Consider the following 13,215-nt stretch of genomic DNA (forward strand, 5'->3'; position numbering starts at 1 on the left):
ATGTTATATCAAGCATTTACACGTCCTTTTGAGCATCTGCCTCTTGTGATTCCTCTTTCGCTTCTGGCTTTGCAGGAGTTTGTTTTATGATTCCCTCGAGGTAAATCCTCATCGTCTTTCCAACCTCTCCATCTCTAGGCTTGTACTCTCTCGAGCCTAGTTCCTCAACAAGCTTCTTCACCTTGGTGTAGACTTCCTCTGCGGTATCATCGGATGTTCGTTTCTTCTGTCCCTTCTTCTTGAATCCGAGAATGAGCTCCACCTTCATACCCTTGCTGAGGAACCCAACCAGCTGCTTTGTCTTGACCCCTAAGTCATGCTCGCTGATGGCCCAGCTCATCTCGACTTCTTTGGTCTTTGATGTTGTCTGTTTGGATAAACGGCGGCGCAGATTTAATTCACGCTGACGCTCATATTCATCTCTCTTGTTGACAATCTTGCAAACAGCATACTGAGTTGGCTTGTCGTTCTTTGGATCGGCTGGGATGTAGGGTGTCACCATACGAAGTGATTCTGTCTCGGGCAGTCGGTTCAAAACGTGTTTTGTGAGAAGAGGTCCATCAAAGACACCATTATCGAGAACCATGATCTTTGGGTCCTTGATTTCGAAATCTTGAGGGAGACGATCGCGACCAGACTTTTCAAACTCCTCTTTCGTAGTGTATCGTCGATCGAAAGTTCGGTCTTGATCCTCATTGTCGAAAGGGTCTACTTCAACTTCTTCTTGTCGTTGCTTTGATTTACGGGCTTTCGATTGTGATGCGGAGAAGAAGCGATTCTGTATAGGTACGGCGCGTGAAGGTTGGAACTGTCGTGTGAGGAGAGCTTCATGTTGAACGAAGACCCTATACAGGGCTCGACGGGAGCTTTGAAGGCATGCAAAGCTGTTCATTATAGCGGAGCACCTGGAAGGAGTGTCTGTCGTGCCGCAAAAGAGTGTAGACAGTCGACAATGGCTGTTAATGTTAATGACTGATCGTCTTCAATGGTGGGCGGTTGATTTTGGCAGAAACGTCACTGTGGGGTTGCTTGCAGGTCTATCCAATCAGGTGCTCTTGGACCCCTTCAACCGCTGATTCAACACCAAGCTCTGGTGATGGTTTTGTTGTAATACGACTCAACTCCAGCCCGTCAGGGCACTTCACGATGGCTTCATTTCATTTCGCCCGCCGTCCTGTGCGTACAACAGTATCCTTCCTCAAGGCTGCCTGTCTCGTGCACCTTGGTATCACCTACGGCTATACCATTAGCCCAGCCCAAGGACCTTCAATGCTTCCAACATTCACAGTCGACGGTGATTGGATTCTATGTGATCATACGCGTCGCTATGGTCGCGGTGTTTCTGTTGGTGACTTGGTTGTCTACCGCATCCCAATTTTCAACAATCAGTGGGGAGTGAAACGAGTAACAGGCATGCCAGGTGACTATGTCTCTGTTGGAACACCAGGAGAGCAAGGAGAAGAGTTAATGATACAGGTACTTATTCCGTCCTCGTCGCTGACTTCACTAACTCTTCAGATTCCCGAAGGTCATTGCTGGATTTCAGGAGACAACCTTCCAGCATCAAGGGATTCACGACATTTTGGCCCATTACCACTAGCTCTCATCTCTGGCACTACAATAGCCAAAATATTGCCATGGAACGAACGTCAATGGATGAAGAATGGACTGGAAAAAGTTGAAGAGCTAGACTAATCACGAGCAATCTAATGTAAATATGTATCTCTTATCTGGGTATAGAAACTTACACCTCTCGTCTAATTACATCTGCTCTCCCCAAATCAACTGCCCAGTAAGTGATCTAGCGATATCTGCCACATGAATTCATCAAACAAAGAGAAAGAATACCATCCTTCAATGCAGCGCGTAGCCCTCTCGTACACCGTCAAACACCATTGTTATAAGAACAATTCTTGAAAAGCCCATGACAGGCGATGCAATCCGTATAAAGAGATAACCCCTGAAAACCAAACATCATTCTTAGAATGTTACATGACGCCAAACACCATATCACCCAACACCCCATACGCTTCCGCTTTTGAGATGAATAGAGTATTCCACGGTTAATGTGAGTTAGCCCTCGATGTGAGCCTTGGACATGCTCTGTCCCAAGAGTTCCAGGCAACGTTGAGCTAGGTTGACAACTTCACCCTCATCCTCATCCTCGAATTCATTGTCGGTTTCAATTTGTCGATTCGCAATGCTTCGAATGTGCTCGATGATGTCCTCTGCCTTTCCAATAAGGCCAATAAGAGTCTTGTCCTCGGATTCAAAGAGTTGGAGAAGGGTCCAGACGGCGATGTGCTGGAAGGTAGCGTCACCAGACTGCAGGAATCGGCAGAGGTATCCGTGAATTCCACCTTGAGGTTCGGTCCAGTTTTGTACAAAGATTGAGTAGTCGCCCACTGTTTTTGTTAGCTTGTGATTGAATGGCGGTAAGTTGACTCACCTTTAGAAGATAGGTTGCCTAGGGCAGCAGCACTGTTGCCTTGGACTTCAATGCTTGGCGAATGGGTGAGAGGAATAAGAACACCGCAGACTCCCAGATTCAACAGATGAGACTTGAGATCATCACTCAAGGCCAGAACGGCAATAGCAGCGGTCATCTCGGATTGAACAGTGATGGGCACATCAAGAACCAATTGCTTGCACTTTTGCACGGCACCAGCATCTAGGACAAGAGCCTTGTTTCGATCGGAACTGGCGGCAAGATTTCGAAGGGTCGAGATGGCATGGCACTGAATCTCTTCGTTGTCGGTAGATCCAAGCAGGTCGACGAGTGGCTTGAGGAAGTTTGTTTCGATAATTGGTGACTCGTTAAGAGGATGGATAGAGATATTTCGTATACACGCGACAGCAGAAAGGATAAGTGGTAGATAAGAAGATTGGAGGAGTCGGAGAAGAGGGTGCAGTCCATTGGCACGAACGATATCGAGCTGATACTTTTCGTCGGAGGCGAGGTTCCGGAGAGCGAGGGCAGCTTGGCATTGAACCTTGGGTGAAGTCGAGTCCATGAGGTTGACAAGAGATTGGACCAATTTGGGTTCGCTTTGAGCCAGTTTTCGTCGGTTGCTTGCATCGACTGCGATGTTGCTGAGAGCTGTAGTACAATAGTATTGAACATCGACGTCGGGAGAAGAAAGAAGTTGAACAAGGACGGGAATGGCTCCAGCATTTACCAGCTGTTGTCGGTTCTCGTCTACTTTTGTTAGCATTGCTATTACCATATACACAAAACATACCAGAGTGTGTCATGTTGAGCAGAGCGCCAGTAGCATTCCGCTGAACTCGCATGTCCCTAGACTTGGCCAATCTTGTCAGAGGACCCAGAGCTCCAGAGCGAGCAATCTTTGCTTTATTCTCCTCATGTGTAGCCAAGTTCGTGATACATCCCACAGCATTGCACTGGACTTCGACATTGGGGGACATCATCTGGCGGATTAAAGGTGTCAAACCACCGAGTTGCACAATGAGAACCTTGTTCTCGGCTACAATACGTCAGTGACTGCGAATGTTGGCTTAGATGAACATACTGTCAACAGCCAGGTTTCCGAGTGCAGCACTGGCAGCTCGCTGAACTTCGATATCGGGGCTTTGGAGAAGGAATAGGATAGGTTCAAGGGTATCGCGGTCAACCTCTCGGACATCTACATTGTTAGACCAGTCTGAAACTCGAGACTATTTCATACCTCGTTCAGTAATCTCAGCAAAAGTCAAACTAGCACTTCGTTGAAGATCAATGTTTTCCGAAAAGACCAAGGTGCTCAAAGCACGTAGAGGTTCGCCAGAGAAGAAGTCGGTCTCGCCGCGCTATCATCAAGTTAGTAACAATCATAACAAGATGGAGTAGCATGTACATTTTCGAGATATTGAAGAAGGTCGGCTACAGCCTCTCGTTCGCTATCGGCGAGAACGGGTTCATACAAGCCATCGCGGGCTCGACCTAATACTGTCAGACGCATACGGTGACGGTGACGGATAATAGCATGCATACCTCCGCAGCACGAGGAGCTGCAGATACCCATGGCAAACAATAGCACAAAAGCTTGATGGAAGAAGTATGTTGACCGACGGTGAATGAAAGTCGGTCTCGATTTTGATGCAGTATCGGTCAAGGTTCGGTTGTTGACGAAACGGTCATCCACTTGTTGGCAACGTCACGACAGGGATCCAGATTCGAATTATTATTATCGGGGACTCGGTTGTCGGGTGAAAGAAGGCACAAAACAAAACCTCTATCCGGGCAAAGGTGAATGACTGACTACCACAGAAAAGCCAATCACTGGCACGACGATAGTGTCAAGATCGCGGTGTGGAAGGGAAAATTAGTTGGCGATTGCCCAGGTGAGAGATGAATCCGAGGGGGAGTTTATCCTAGCCTCACAGTTGGTTGGCGAGGGAAAGAATGGGGATTGAGACGCGCGCCAGGAAAGAAGCAAGGTGAGCGAAGTAAAGCGTGAGCTAAAGGCAAGAACGGATGAATTGGGGAAAGCTACTTCCAGATACATTGGCGGTCACTGTCGGTACACGTCAGAAAAGGTAGCTGCAGGGGATGTTGAGGTTCCCTGCAGGAGGTGACCTCACTTGAGGTCATCCGCCGAAGGTAGGGTCCGCCAGGGACGACGTGCGCTATTGTTTTGGTGGTCTAGTGCACTTAGGTGCAGAGACAGCTGTTACAGTGGACCGCCTCATTATGCTAGCGGCGTTGTGGAGAAGCTTGGACCGTTTTGATGCTTTTATCCAGACATTTCAACGCCTCATTTTGAGATTAAATGATATTGGTTTACTGATGAGAATTGAGTGATCTTTGTGATATGAAATAATTATTGCGATATTAGTAAGTAACTATCAGATTGAGCTGACTTCAGAAAGTTGCTGCCTTCGATATTGCGTATACTGTTCTTCGTTTGTCGCGTGGCATGTGATAGAGGCATATATAAACCCGAGGTCTACGTTATGCGACCTGATTGATACTCGACTTTGACGAGTTTTGCTTTCCAAAGACGGTAATTCTCAGGTCACACAAAGTATGATGCCCATGTGCTTATCGTGTCATTGTTGGGTATCAGTCGAACAAGCTTTGGCTGCAAGTCATCTGCAGCAACTAACTACCCTGCACCACCACCTTGAAGCAGGACATGGCGGCGTTGACGTATGAACAGGGATCAAAAGACTATTGTGTGTTCTCAATAACTGGTTGTAATAGATGGGATTGTTGTGAACCGGACAAACTTGTCCTGGACCCTTATGTGCTTTGAATGCATCTGCAGATGATACAGAATAGACGGTAAAGCTTGGAATGAACATCCCGGATGCTGAGACATACGAGTTGCTAATCCTGGCTACATTCATATCAGTTCCAAAGCTCAACTGATTAGCAAATGGGGATAAAGATTTGAGATCGAGTGTTGACTTGCAATCTATTCTCCTACACATAATGTCTCACCAAGCCCTCAACTTGTAAACTTGTCAATATCACAAAGTTGAGGGATTTTGAACAGTAAAGAGGAATACTCAGCCATGATAGAATGGACCTCAAAGCAGACAGGCTATACTGAAGCAAATCTGACCAATCCTAATTACCGGAGATAGAATACTGTAAAACGGTCAATCTATGCCAAGACGTGAAGCTCATCGTCGATCCGCCATGACGTTCTGTCTGTCTCCGTCTCCGCCTGTGTAGTCCAGGGTCCGGTTAAGATCCAATGTTGGCCATAAGGTTAAGAAGTATGGAGTAGCGTATGCTGTACAGTAATATTATTGCTGGACTTTTGTTGGGCAGACTGTTTCGTAGGTGGCTCTCTTATCATTTATTACAAGTCGAGGGTGAGTAATGACCGACCGATCGCCGTGCGGATGTTTGCTCTCTTTTCCTTTTACCCTCCAGCACATTCCCTTGCAAATTAATTTGCGCCTTAATGATATGGAATTGCTGCCGTCGTCGGAACATTTTTACTGACTTTTTAGGCTGATGCTGCCTCTTTTCTTGTCCTTTAACACACGCCTGTGATTTTCTTCAGTGATGCGCTATACGTCAATATTTATCAGGACTTGACAACCTCAACCTTCGATCCTCGACTCAAACCATCAAATCCCGCCTAACAATTCGAATCGCATTGTGCAACAGTGATATATTGGTTGGAATGGAGGGAAACCCAGAACCTGAACCCGCACGAGGGGATCAACCAGAAACAAAAGCACCAGCAGATATCAATTTACCAAGCGAACCTCAAGGATTTCAAGGTCAACTTGAAGTGACAGAAGCTCAAATTGAAGACCCAACAAAAGCAAACGTCAAATCTTGGATTGAAGCCCAAGGCAAAACCCAACCACAACCTCCAACGGAACCTCCAACAGTTGAAGAAGTTGACGATGCTGTAGGTGAGCTGCCCCGCGTTGAAAATAACCCCAGTACAGTACCTGGCGTAACTGGTACGACAGCTGGAAACGCTTCGACCACAACTTCAGCTCCAGGCACAGACGCCCCAGGACAAGTACAAGAGTCAGCAGCCGAAGCCTCAGTTGGAGGAGTTGGAGCTGTTTCTGCATCTGGACCTGGACCGGCTTTAACTCCACGCGGGCGGGCTGCATCAACCTCCACTGCCCCCTCCACTACAACCGCCGGTCATAGTCATGTCCCTCAATTTGTCGCTCCGTCATCCTACCTCCGACGCAGGACTTCACTCCGAAGCCCAATGGCGCCCACCGAACCAAAGCCTCTAAGTCCTCTGGACAGAGATCAGTTACAGGGTCTGGTAAGTTCATCTGTCTTGCATTGTCTGCTTGTCGCATCCGTCTGCCCGTACAACTTCCGACGTGGGGCACGCGCATCCAAGCCTGACAATATGGAGCGAAGCTAATCTCGACAGAATGCCATACGCGATTTCCTCAAAGTTCGCACCAGCTACGATGTATTACCTCTATCGTTCCGACTCATCGTCCTCGATACCGATCTCCGCATCAAGAAAGCTATCAGCATCTTGACGCAGAACTGTGCGTCACCCGATACATGCAGATTCTAATGCTAAACCTCGCCACAGCAATCGTATCGGCTCCTCTCTGGAACTCTAAAACATCTCGATTCGCCGGTATCCTTACGAGCACCGACTTTATCAATGTGATTCAATACTATTGCCAGTTTCCTGACGAGTTCAGCAAACTTGATCAGTTCCGATTGAGTAGCCTAAGAGGTTTGTCGCTTCTCTCGGCGCAGGCATCGCTAACAATACCAGACATCGAGAAAGCGATCGGCGCAATACCCATCGAAACTGTATCGGTTCACCCTTCAAAGCCACTTTACGAAGCTTGTAGACGTATGCTCAAGACTCGCGCCAGACGAATCCCCCTCGTCGATGTCGATAGCGAGACCAACAAGGAAATGGTTGTTTCAGTCATCACCCAGTATCGTATCCTCAAGTTCATCGCCGTAAACAACGAACACAACACCGTCCTTTTGAAGAAAACGGTTCGCGACATTGGTCTCGGTACATATTCAGGCATCGCTACAGCCTCGATGGGCAGTTCCGTGCTTGAAGTTGTTCATCTTATGGTCAGACACAACATCAGCTGTGTCCCGATTATCGATTCGCATGGACGAGTTCTAAACGTTTTTGAAGCGGTTGATGTCATCCCGTGTATCAAAAATGGTGCCTACGAGGATTTGGATGGCTCTGTCGGAGAAGCACTCTGCAAGAGATCCGACGAGAGCCCTGGTATTTATACATGCAGTGAAGGCGATCGCCTGGACTCCATTTTTGATACGGTCCGAAAGAGCAGGGTTCATCGTCTGATAGTAGTGGACGATGATAACAAGCTCAAGGGTATCATTTCGCTGTCCGACATTCTCAAATATGTGTTGCTCTACGGAGTGGAGGACACAAGCAACTGGGCTTGAGAGTATTGATGAGGTTATAATGATTGCATGCCGCTACGAATAAGGGAGCTCTCAGGAGGGCGCCGGATAGGAGGCAAGCATAGAACAGGCGCAAGGGGAATTTACGTGGAAGGTTATCATGTGCACACAATCTTTCGCTATAGACCGCTGACAGGCCTGCATGCATGACACAGTACAGCTGTCTCAGGGATGATGACTTTTAGTGTTAGTGTTACAGTACAGCAATAGAAGCTTTTCGGCTTCGGGAACCGAGTGGCTGTGAATATTTGGATAGGATTGGTCAGGTCTCATTTGATACGACATGCGGATGACGGTCAAACTTGATGATGCACTCTGACGACATTGGTGTTATCTCTTCTATTTCAGTATTTTATCAACCATTTCCCACTTTGATCACCTACTTGATGCTATTCATATCCAGTTTGTGCACAAACACATTTGTATTCTTGTTCTTTGGCTTTGTGCCATTTTGTTTTGCCCTGCTCTTCTCCTGTAGACTCTGCCTGCCACTTGCAATCACTGGCATTACTGAAAACTGCCCGCTTCACTTCGTCCACGTTCCTTCCACTCCGACTTGATCGTGGCTAGATCCTTCCGTCCTTTCGCAATGAAGTTTCCACTGTTTCAACATCCACGAATCTCTTGTGACACGTGAGAATTTTGATCGCTCAACACCATCACACTCTACTTTTTGACTGTCTTATACGATATCTTTTTCGACGTGACAAAATCTCAGCATTAATCACATCTAATATTCCCGAAAGGCTTTGTGCCGATGGATCAGCATTATCACCCAGCACCTCTGGGCCATTACTCTGCGCCAGAGACTGTTCCTCATCGACTATTACCGTCCAGAAGTAGCTTGTCTCTTCAGGCTACAATACGGCATATAACAGACCAAGGACCTGTACATACCAGCAGAACATGGACGAGTAGTGGCGATCACAACATCCTAAGCGATACCGATGAATTGGACGATCGAGCCGCCTTTGTTCAGGAATACAACCGCCTAGCAAAAAAGGTGAGGTCCTTGAAAGAAGTAGAGACCAAGCTGACGATTTAGAATGGAGTGCGGATATTGGTGATTGACGACTTTGACTTTAGGCATACTGTAAGTTGTCGATGATGTACTTGAATAGTCGCTGACAACATAGGAAAACGGACTTGGTAGTCCTCGCAAGCAAGGATGGCTTTATCGAATCCTACGGTCCTCTTCCAATCATCCTACAGCAGATACACAACCAGCTCGCCAAGGACCTCGTCATAAACGCAGTGTTTCCGATCTCGCCCACAACTTGATACATCGTCGAGATAATCCAAAGATACTCGATCTGCAGTCGATGGTCAGAATATGTGGCAAGAGCATGCTCTACCTTCCACCTGAACATACACCATCTGCTCTCATACTTCCAACTTGCATTCGAGCTACTGCGCATCACATCGCTCAGCATGTCACTACTCGAGGGATCTTTCGTATACCGGGGTCAATCAGAGTAGTCAATATGCTGTTTGATTATTACTGCTGTACCGACAATATCGAGATCACAAACACTGTGCGATGCGCAAACCTACCGATGCATGTGCAGGCTTCTGTCCATGATGTGGCGTCAACTTTCAAGCGCCTACTTTCGGTAATGCCCGGTGGAATACTTGGTTCCTTGGCACTCTTTGATGCTTTGGTCGCAATCCATTCGCAGTTACAGGGTGATCCAGAGTTCCCTCGCACCAAACAGACCAAGGTTCGGGCTCGACTCATCGCCTTGGCTATCGCAACGGTCCAATCCCAATTCCGAAGGGAGCTCATCTGCGCTGTCTTTGGACTTTTGAGTCTTATTGGACGGGTGGCAGAAATCACCCCCAGAGAAGATGAAGAAGGTAGATCACTACCCACAGGAGACCTCATGGGCTACAATGCACTGGGTATCGTATTTGGACCTCTCCTCATCGGCGACTTGCTTGGACTCTATTCTATGAAGCTGGCCACCCCAAAGGCAGGGTTGCTGGTGCTCCCATTGAGATCTCCAAGATCACGACAAGATCGAAACGTAAGGAAGACACTCGGGAATGAGCTTGCAACGCCCCCAACAATGGACAAAATTCTCATCGCCAATACCATCACAGAAATGCTTATAATCAATTGGAGAGATGTGGTCCGACAAATGAAGTCACTCGGCATGAATCGACCTCACCCACGACCAATGAGTCCCCAAGATGATGCCAACGAGAATAGTTTTGTTATCAGGAAACCACAAGGTTGGGATCAGGAATGGCGAGGAAGCGAGGTGGGAGATCAGATCGCCAGAGAAGACAGTCCAGAACCGCCTACACCTACGCTGGGCATATCCAAACAGCGGTCGCGAAGTCGTGAGAGTTCAGCATCGAAGAGGCTCGCAGCCAGACCCAATATTGGTTGCTTAAGTCCAACTGTGGAAGAGAGTGTGCACGACGAGGATAAGAGCCGAAGATCAACACAACCAGGGGAAGGCAGTAGCTATGTTCAAACGCCGCACAATTTGCTCGAGAAGCCGACAGATGCAGTTCACTTGGAAGGCAGCAAGGATGCGCCAACGAAGCATACACCGCAGAGTGAGAGTGCGTATATCGCTCCAACACCCACCCCAGCTACAAGGACCAGAGGACCGTTACATCGAGATAGTTCCCATCTGTCTCAAGACGATGTACCACCGCGGACGTCCTCAAAAAGGGGGACAAAGACAACCCCTCTTGAACAAACCAGTGTCGAAGAACCTACAAGTCAGGACACTTCGAGAGTCTCAACAATGGAAACCCCATCAATTGAACGAAAGGGTGCCATAAGAAAGAAAAATCCTGGAAAGGAAAAGACTCTCAAGTTACATCGACGTTCCCTTGCAGTTGAATGGTCAAAACCTGTCAGGCCATCAGATACATCCATGGACAGGCCAAAATCAACCAGCCTGGAGTTCTCATCCGAGAAGGAGGCCCTTGAAGCTGCACTCAAAGCGCATTTCGAGGAACTCAGAGAGTTGGATTCCTTGGACCAGCGCAATTCAGCCTCTGTTAATGCTGATCAGAACTCGCAGGTGTCAACTTTTGCCAACAATCCCAAGGTTTTACAACTTCCAATGGATAGCCCAGAAGAGGAGGGCGAGTACACTGTTCGTGGGGAGAAGTCAACACGAACCCAGGCTCTACAAGAAGCCAACTCTGCTTCAACAACACCAAGGCAGTTTTATTCACCAATGCAGGTACCGGCAAGAATTGCTGGAGACAGCAATTCCATAGGGCTGGCATCCCCAAAAAGCCAGGTTGGGACGTAGAAAGTCTCTTCTGGTGCGCAAGGAGAGTTACCCAGAGATGAATTGCAGAGTCTTGAATATAGTGAGTCACAAAAGCAAGCCGAGGGCATTGGCACTGAAACCCCGGAACGACGACACTCTCGAGTTGTGTCTTTGCCTGCCGAAACACCAAAGACCGAAAGGCAGCGCACTGCATCTTCTCCCTGGTTCTCTGTCCCAAAGAGAAAACCAAGGGCATTGACACGTCCAAGCTTGTCAGCAGCAAACAATCCAGGGGGCGTCCGAGCCATGGCTGCCAAACTTGAAACCACTCATTCAACCGAGGCATCTCCAACAAAACCCAGAAGTGCAAGCAAAACCCAAGATCTCATATTACAATTTTCGCAAGAGTCACCGACGAAGAGTATCCGTTCGACAAGTTCCGTTTCAGCCTTGGGGAACAAACGGAATGCTTCAATTTCAAGCCAGGACCGGCGTTCTCGTTTACCGTCAGCAATAAACACCGTTCGAGATGGGGCTCTTGACCAGGATTTGCGAGTCTCAATCAGGGAAGAGGCAGCAATGAAGGCAGTTGAGCTTCAACAAGCTGATAAGGGGCAAAAGACAAGCTCCCATGAGCAACCGGAGATGTTAGCTCAACGGCAAACGATCCCTATGAGGAAGCCAGTTCCAGGAGTCAGGGGTAAAGAGGCATCATTAGAGAACCCAAGAAGTCTGGGAACAATGATGCCATACCCTGAACAACCCCCTATCGCTCAACACCTCAATCTTATGAGACCAGCATCCTCTGCATCGAATGCACAATACGGAACAGATTCGTCAGTTCCTCACATTTCAACTCCTTTTCAACGTCCTGGCAGTACAACTACTCTGCATACACAAATTCGAAGTCTCCAACGGCAACTAGACCTCAAGACAGAAGAAGCAGTCCAATTGAGGAGGCAGCTTGAGGTACAAGAAGATGCAGATGTTGGAACACTGAGTCAACAACTACGAGAAGCCAAAAGGGAGGCACAAACGTGGAGGGAAAGGGCAGAGAGTGCAGAACGAAGAATCAAGGTCTTTGAACGATTCACAGCACGACTGAAAGGGATACGAGAGGCTGTAGGAGTTGGTACGAGAGATGCCGACACAGACCTCACAGAAAATTACTCAGATGAAGGTGCAGATGGACAAAAAGAAAACACATTCTTGGAGAATGCAATGGGTTACGAGAGTGATAGTTCAGGGAGAACAGAAGATGCTGGGGTCGTCAAAGCTCGAATACGCCGTTGCCTCCATGGCTTGACCGATGGTCCTCCAGACAAACCATCGTTTGGACTCGACGACATCCAGAACACGGGTTTAGAGAGGCCAAAGCGGGATATCAGCCCGAGTACAGTCGAGGTCTGGATGGCGGCGCAGGAGTTGCTACATCTCGGTGAAGGTCAGGGCAAATGAGAGAAGACGAATAAATTGAGTTCCAGAACAACGTTGTGACGGTGTGGCAAATAGACGTGCGTCCAGGAACATTGGTGGTCTGGTCAAGATGTCAGGCTGTGCAAGGGTCTCGATCTGGAAAGGACCCTGGTGGCAAACTTCACTGTACCTTTTTGATTATGTATCAGATTAGAACATTTCAGTGGCAAGGGTGTCTGTGTATCAGAATATCACGGACTTGTCCAAGCAACTGCATTGGGCAACCTTTTGATTGTGAATGTCATGCTGCATAAGGTGATGACAGAATCCTGTTTCACAGGAGCTTTTGACCCGGTAAATCGATCACTTGAGGGATATTCCATGCTAAAGTCCTTTGCCACTGCAGATCAGGTGAATGGGAATATTGAAATCTCGATCTCTTTCGTATGCATTTTAACAGACACTGTGCTAAATATGGCATTTTGATATTCATGTGCCGAGACCATTGGAAAGCTGATTGGGCGTGTCGATCCCGCTTTTAGTTCCAACTTTGTGACTTGTCCTTGGGCAGGGATCTTCTATCTGACATCAAGGGATGACGATACGAACATAGAATGCTTGTATATACTTTTTGCGAGGTGTGTA

The 13,215-nt window shown here is 47.8% G+C and overlaps 5 protein-coding genes across 5 annotated transcripts; 3 read left to right on the forward strand and 2 right to left on the reverse strand.

The window, feature by feature from the left end:
* Positions 1-16: 16 nt before the first annotated feature.
* On the reverse strand, positions 17-892 carry BKA55DRAFT_541923 (uncharacterized protein; the record flags this gene model as incomplete). The annotated part of the gene is made up of 1 exon (XM_046190438.1): positions 17-892. The coding sequence occupies one exon, from the start codon at positions 890-892 to the stop codon at positions 17-19; it is 876 nt and encodes a 291-aa protein (XP_046047173.1).
* An 88-nt stretch (positions 893-980) lies between these two features.
* BKA55DRAFT_575295 (peptidase S24/S26A/S26B/S26C) lies at positions 981-1,749 on the forward strand. The gene is made up of 2 exons (XM_046193378.1): positions 981-1,476; positions 1,519-1,749. Exons 1-2 carry the CDS (start codon positions 1,147-1,149, stop codon positions 1,693-1,695), a joined length of 507 nt encoding a protein of 168 aa, XP_046047174.1. The 5' UTR covers positions 981-1,146; the 3' UTR covers positions 1,696-1,749.
* On the reverse strand, positions 1,750-4,454 carry BKA55DRAFT_575297 (armadillo-type protein). The gene is made up of 7 exons (XM_046193379.1): positions 3,995-4,454; positions 3,858-3,943; positions 3,690-3,810; positions 3,534-3,647; positions 3,243-3,488; positions 2,450-3,199; positions 1,750-2,405 (listed from the first exon to the last, which is right to left on the reverse strand). The coding sequence occupies exons 1-7, from the start codon at positions 4,023-4,025 to the stop codon at positions 2,074-2,076; spliced, it is 1,680 nt and encodes a 559-aa protein (XP_046047175.1). The 5' UTR covers positions 4,026-4,454; the 3' UTR covers positions 1,750-2,073.
* A 2,203-nt stretch (positions 4,455-6,657) lies between these two features.
* Positions 6,658-8,271, forward strand: BKA55DRAFT_575302 (uncharacterized protein). The gene is made up of 3 exons (XM_046193380.1): positions 6,658-6,755; positions 6,870-6,993; positions 7,041-8,271. The coding sequence occupies exons 1-3, from the start codon at positions 6,696-6,698 to the stop codon at positions 7,892-7,894; spliced, it is 1,038 nt and encodes a 345-aa protein (XP_046047176.1). The 5' UTR covers positions 6,658-6,695; the 3' UTR covers positions 7,895-8,271.
* A 398-nt stretch (positions 8,272-8,669) lies between these two features.
* On the forward strand, positions 8,670-12,612 carry BKA55DRAFT_516854 (uncharacterized protein; the record flags this gene model as incomplete). The annotated part of the gene is made up of 4 exons (XM_046188127.1): positions 8,670-8,915; positions 8,958-9,005; positions 9,049-11,121; positions 11,194-12,612. 4 exons carry the CDS (start codon positions 8,670-8,672, stop codon positions 12,610-12,612), a joined length of 3,786 nt encoding a protein of 1,261 aa, XP_046047177.1.
* Positions 12,613-13,215: the final 603 nt, after the last annotated feature.

Source organism: Fusarium redolens (assembly GCF_020744475.1).
Source record: "Fusarium redolens strain MPI-CAGE-AT-0023 chromosome Unknown BKA55scaffold_12, whole genome shotgun sequence".
Taxonomy (NCBI): domain Eukaryota; kingdom Fungi; phylum Ascomycota; class Sordariomycetes; order Hypocreales; family Nectriaceae; genus Fusarium; species Fusarium redolens.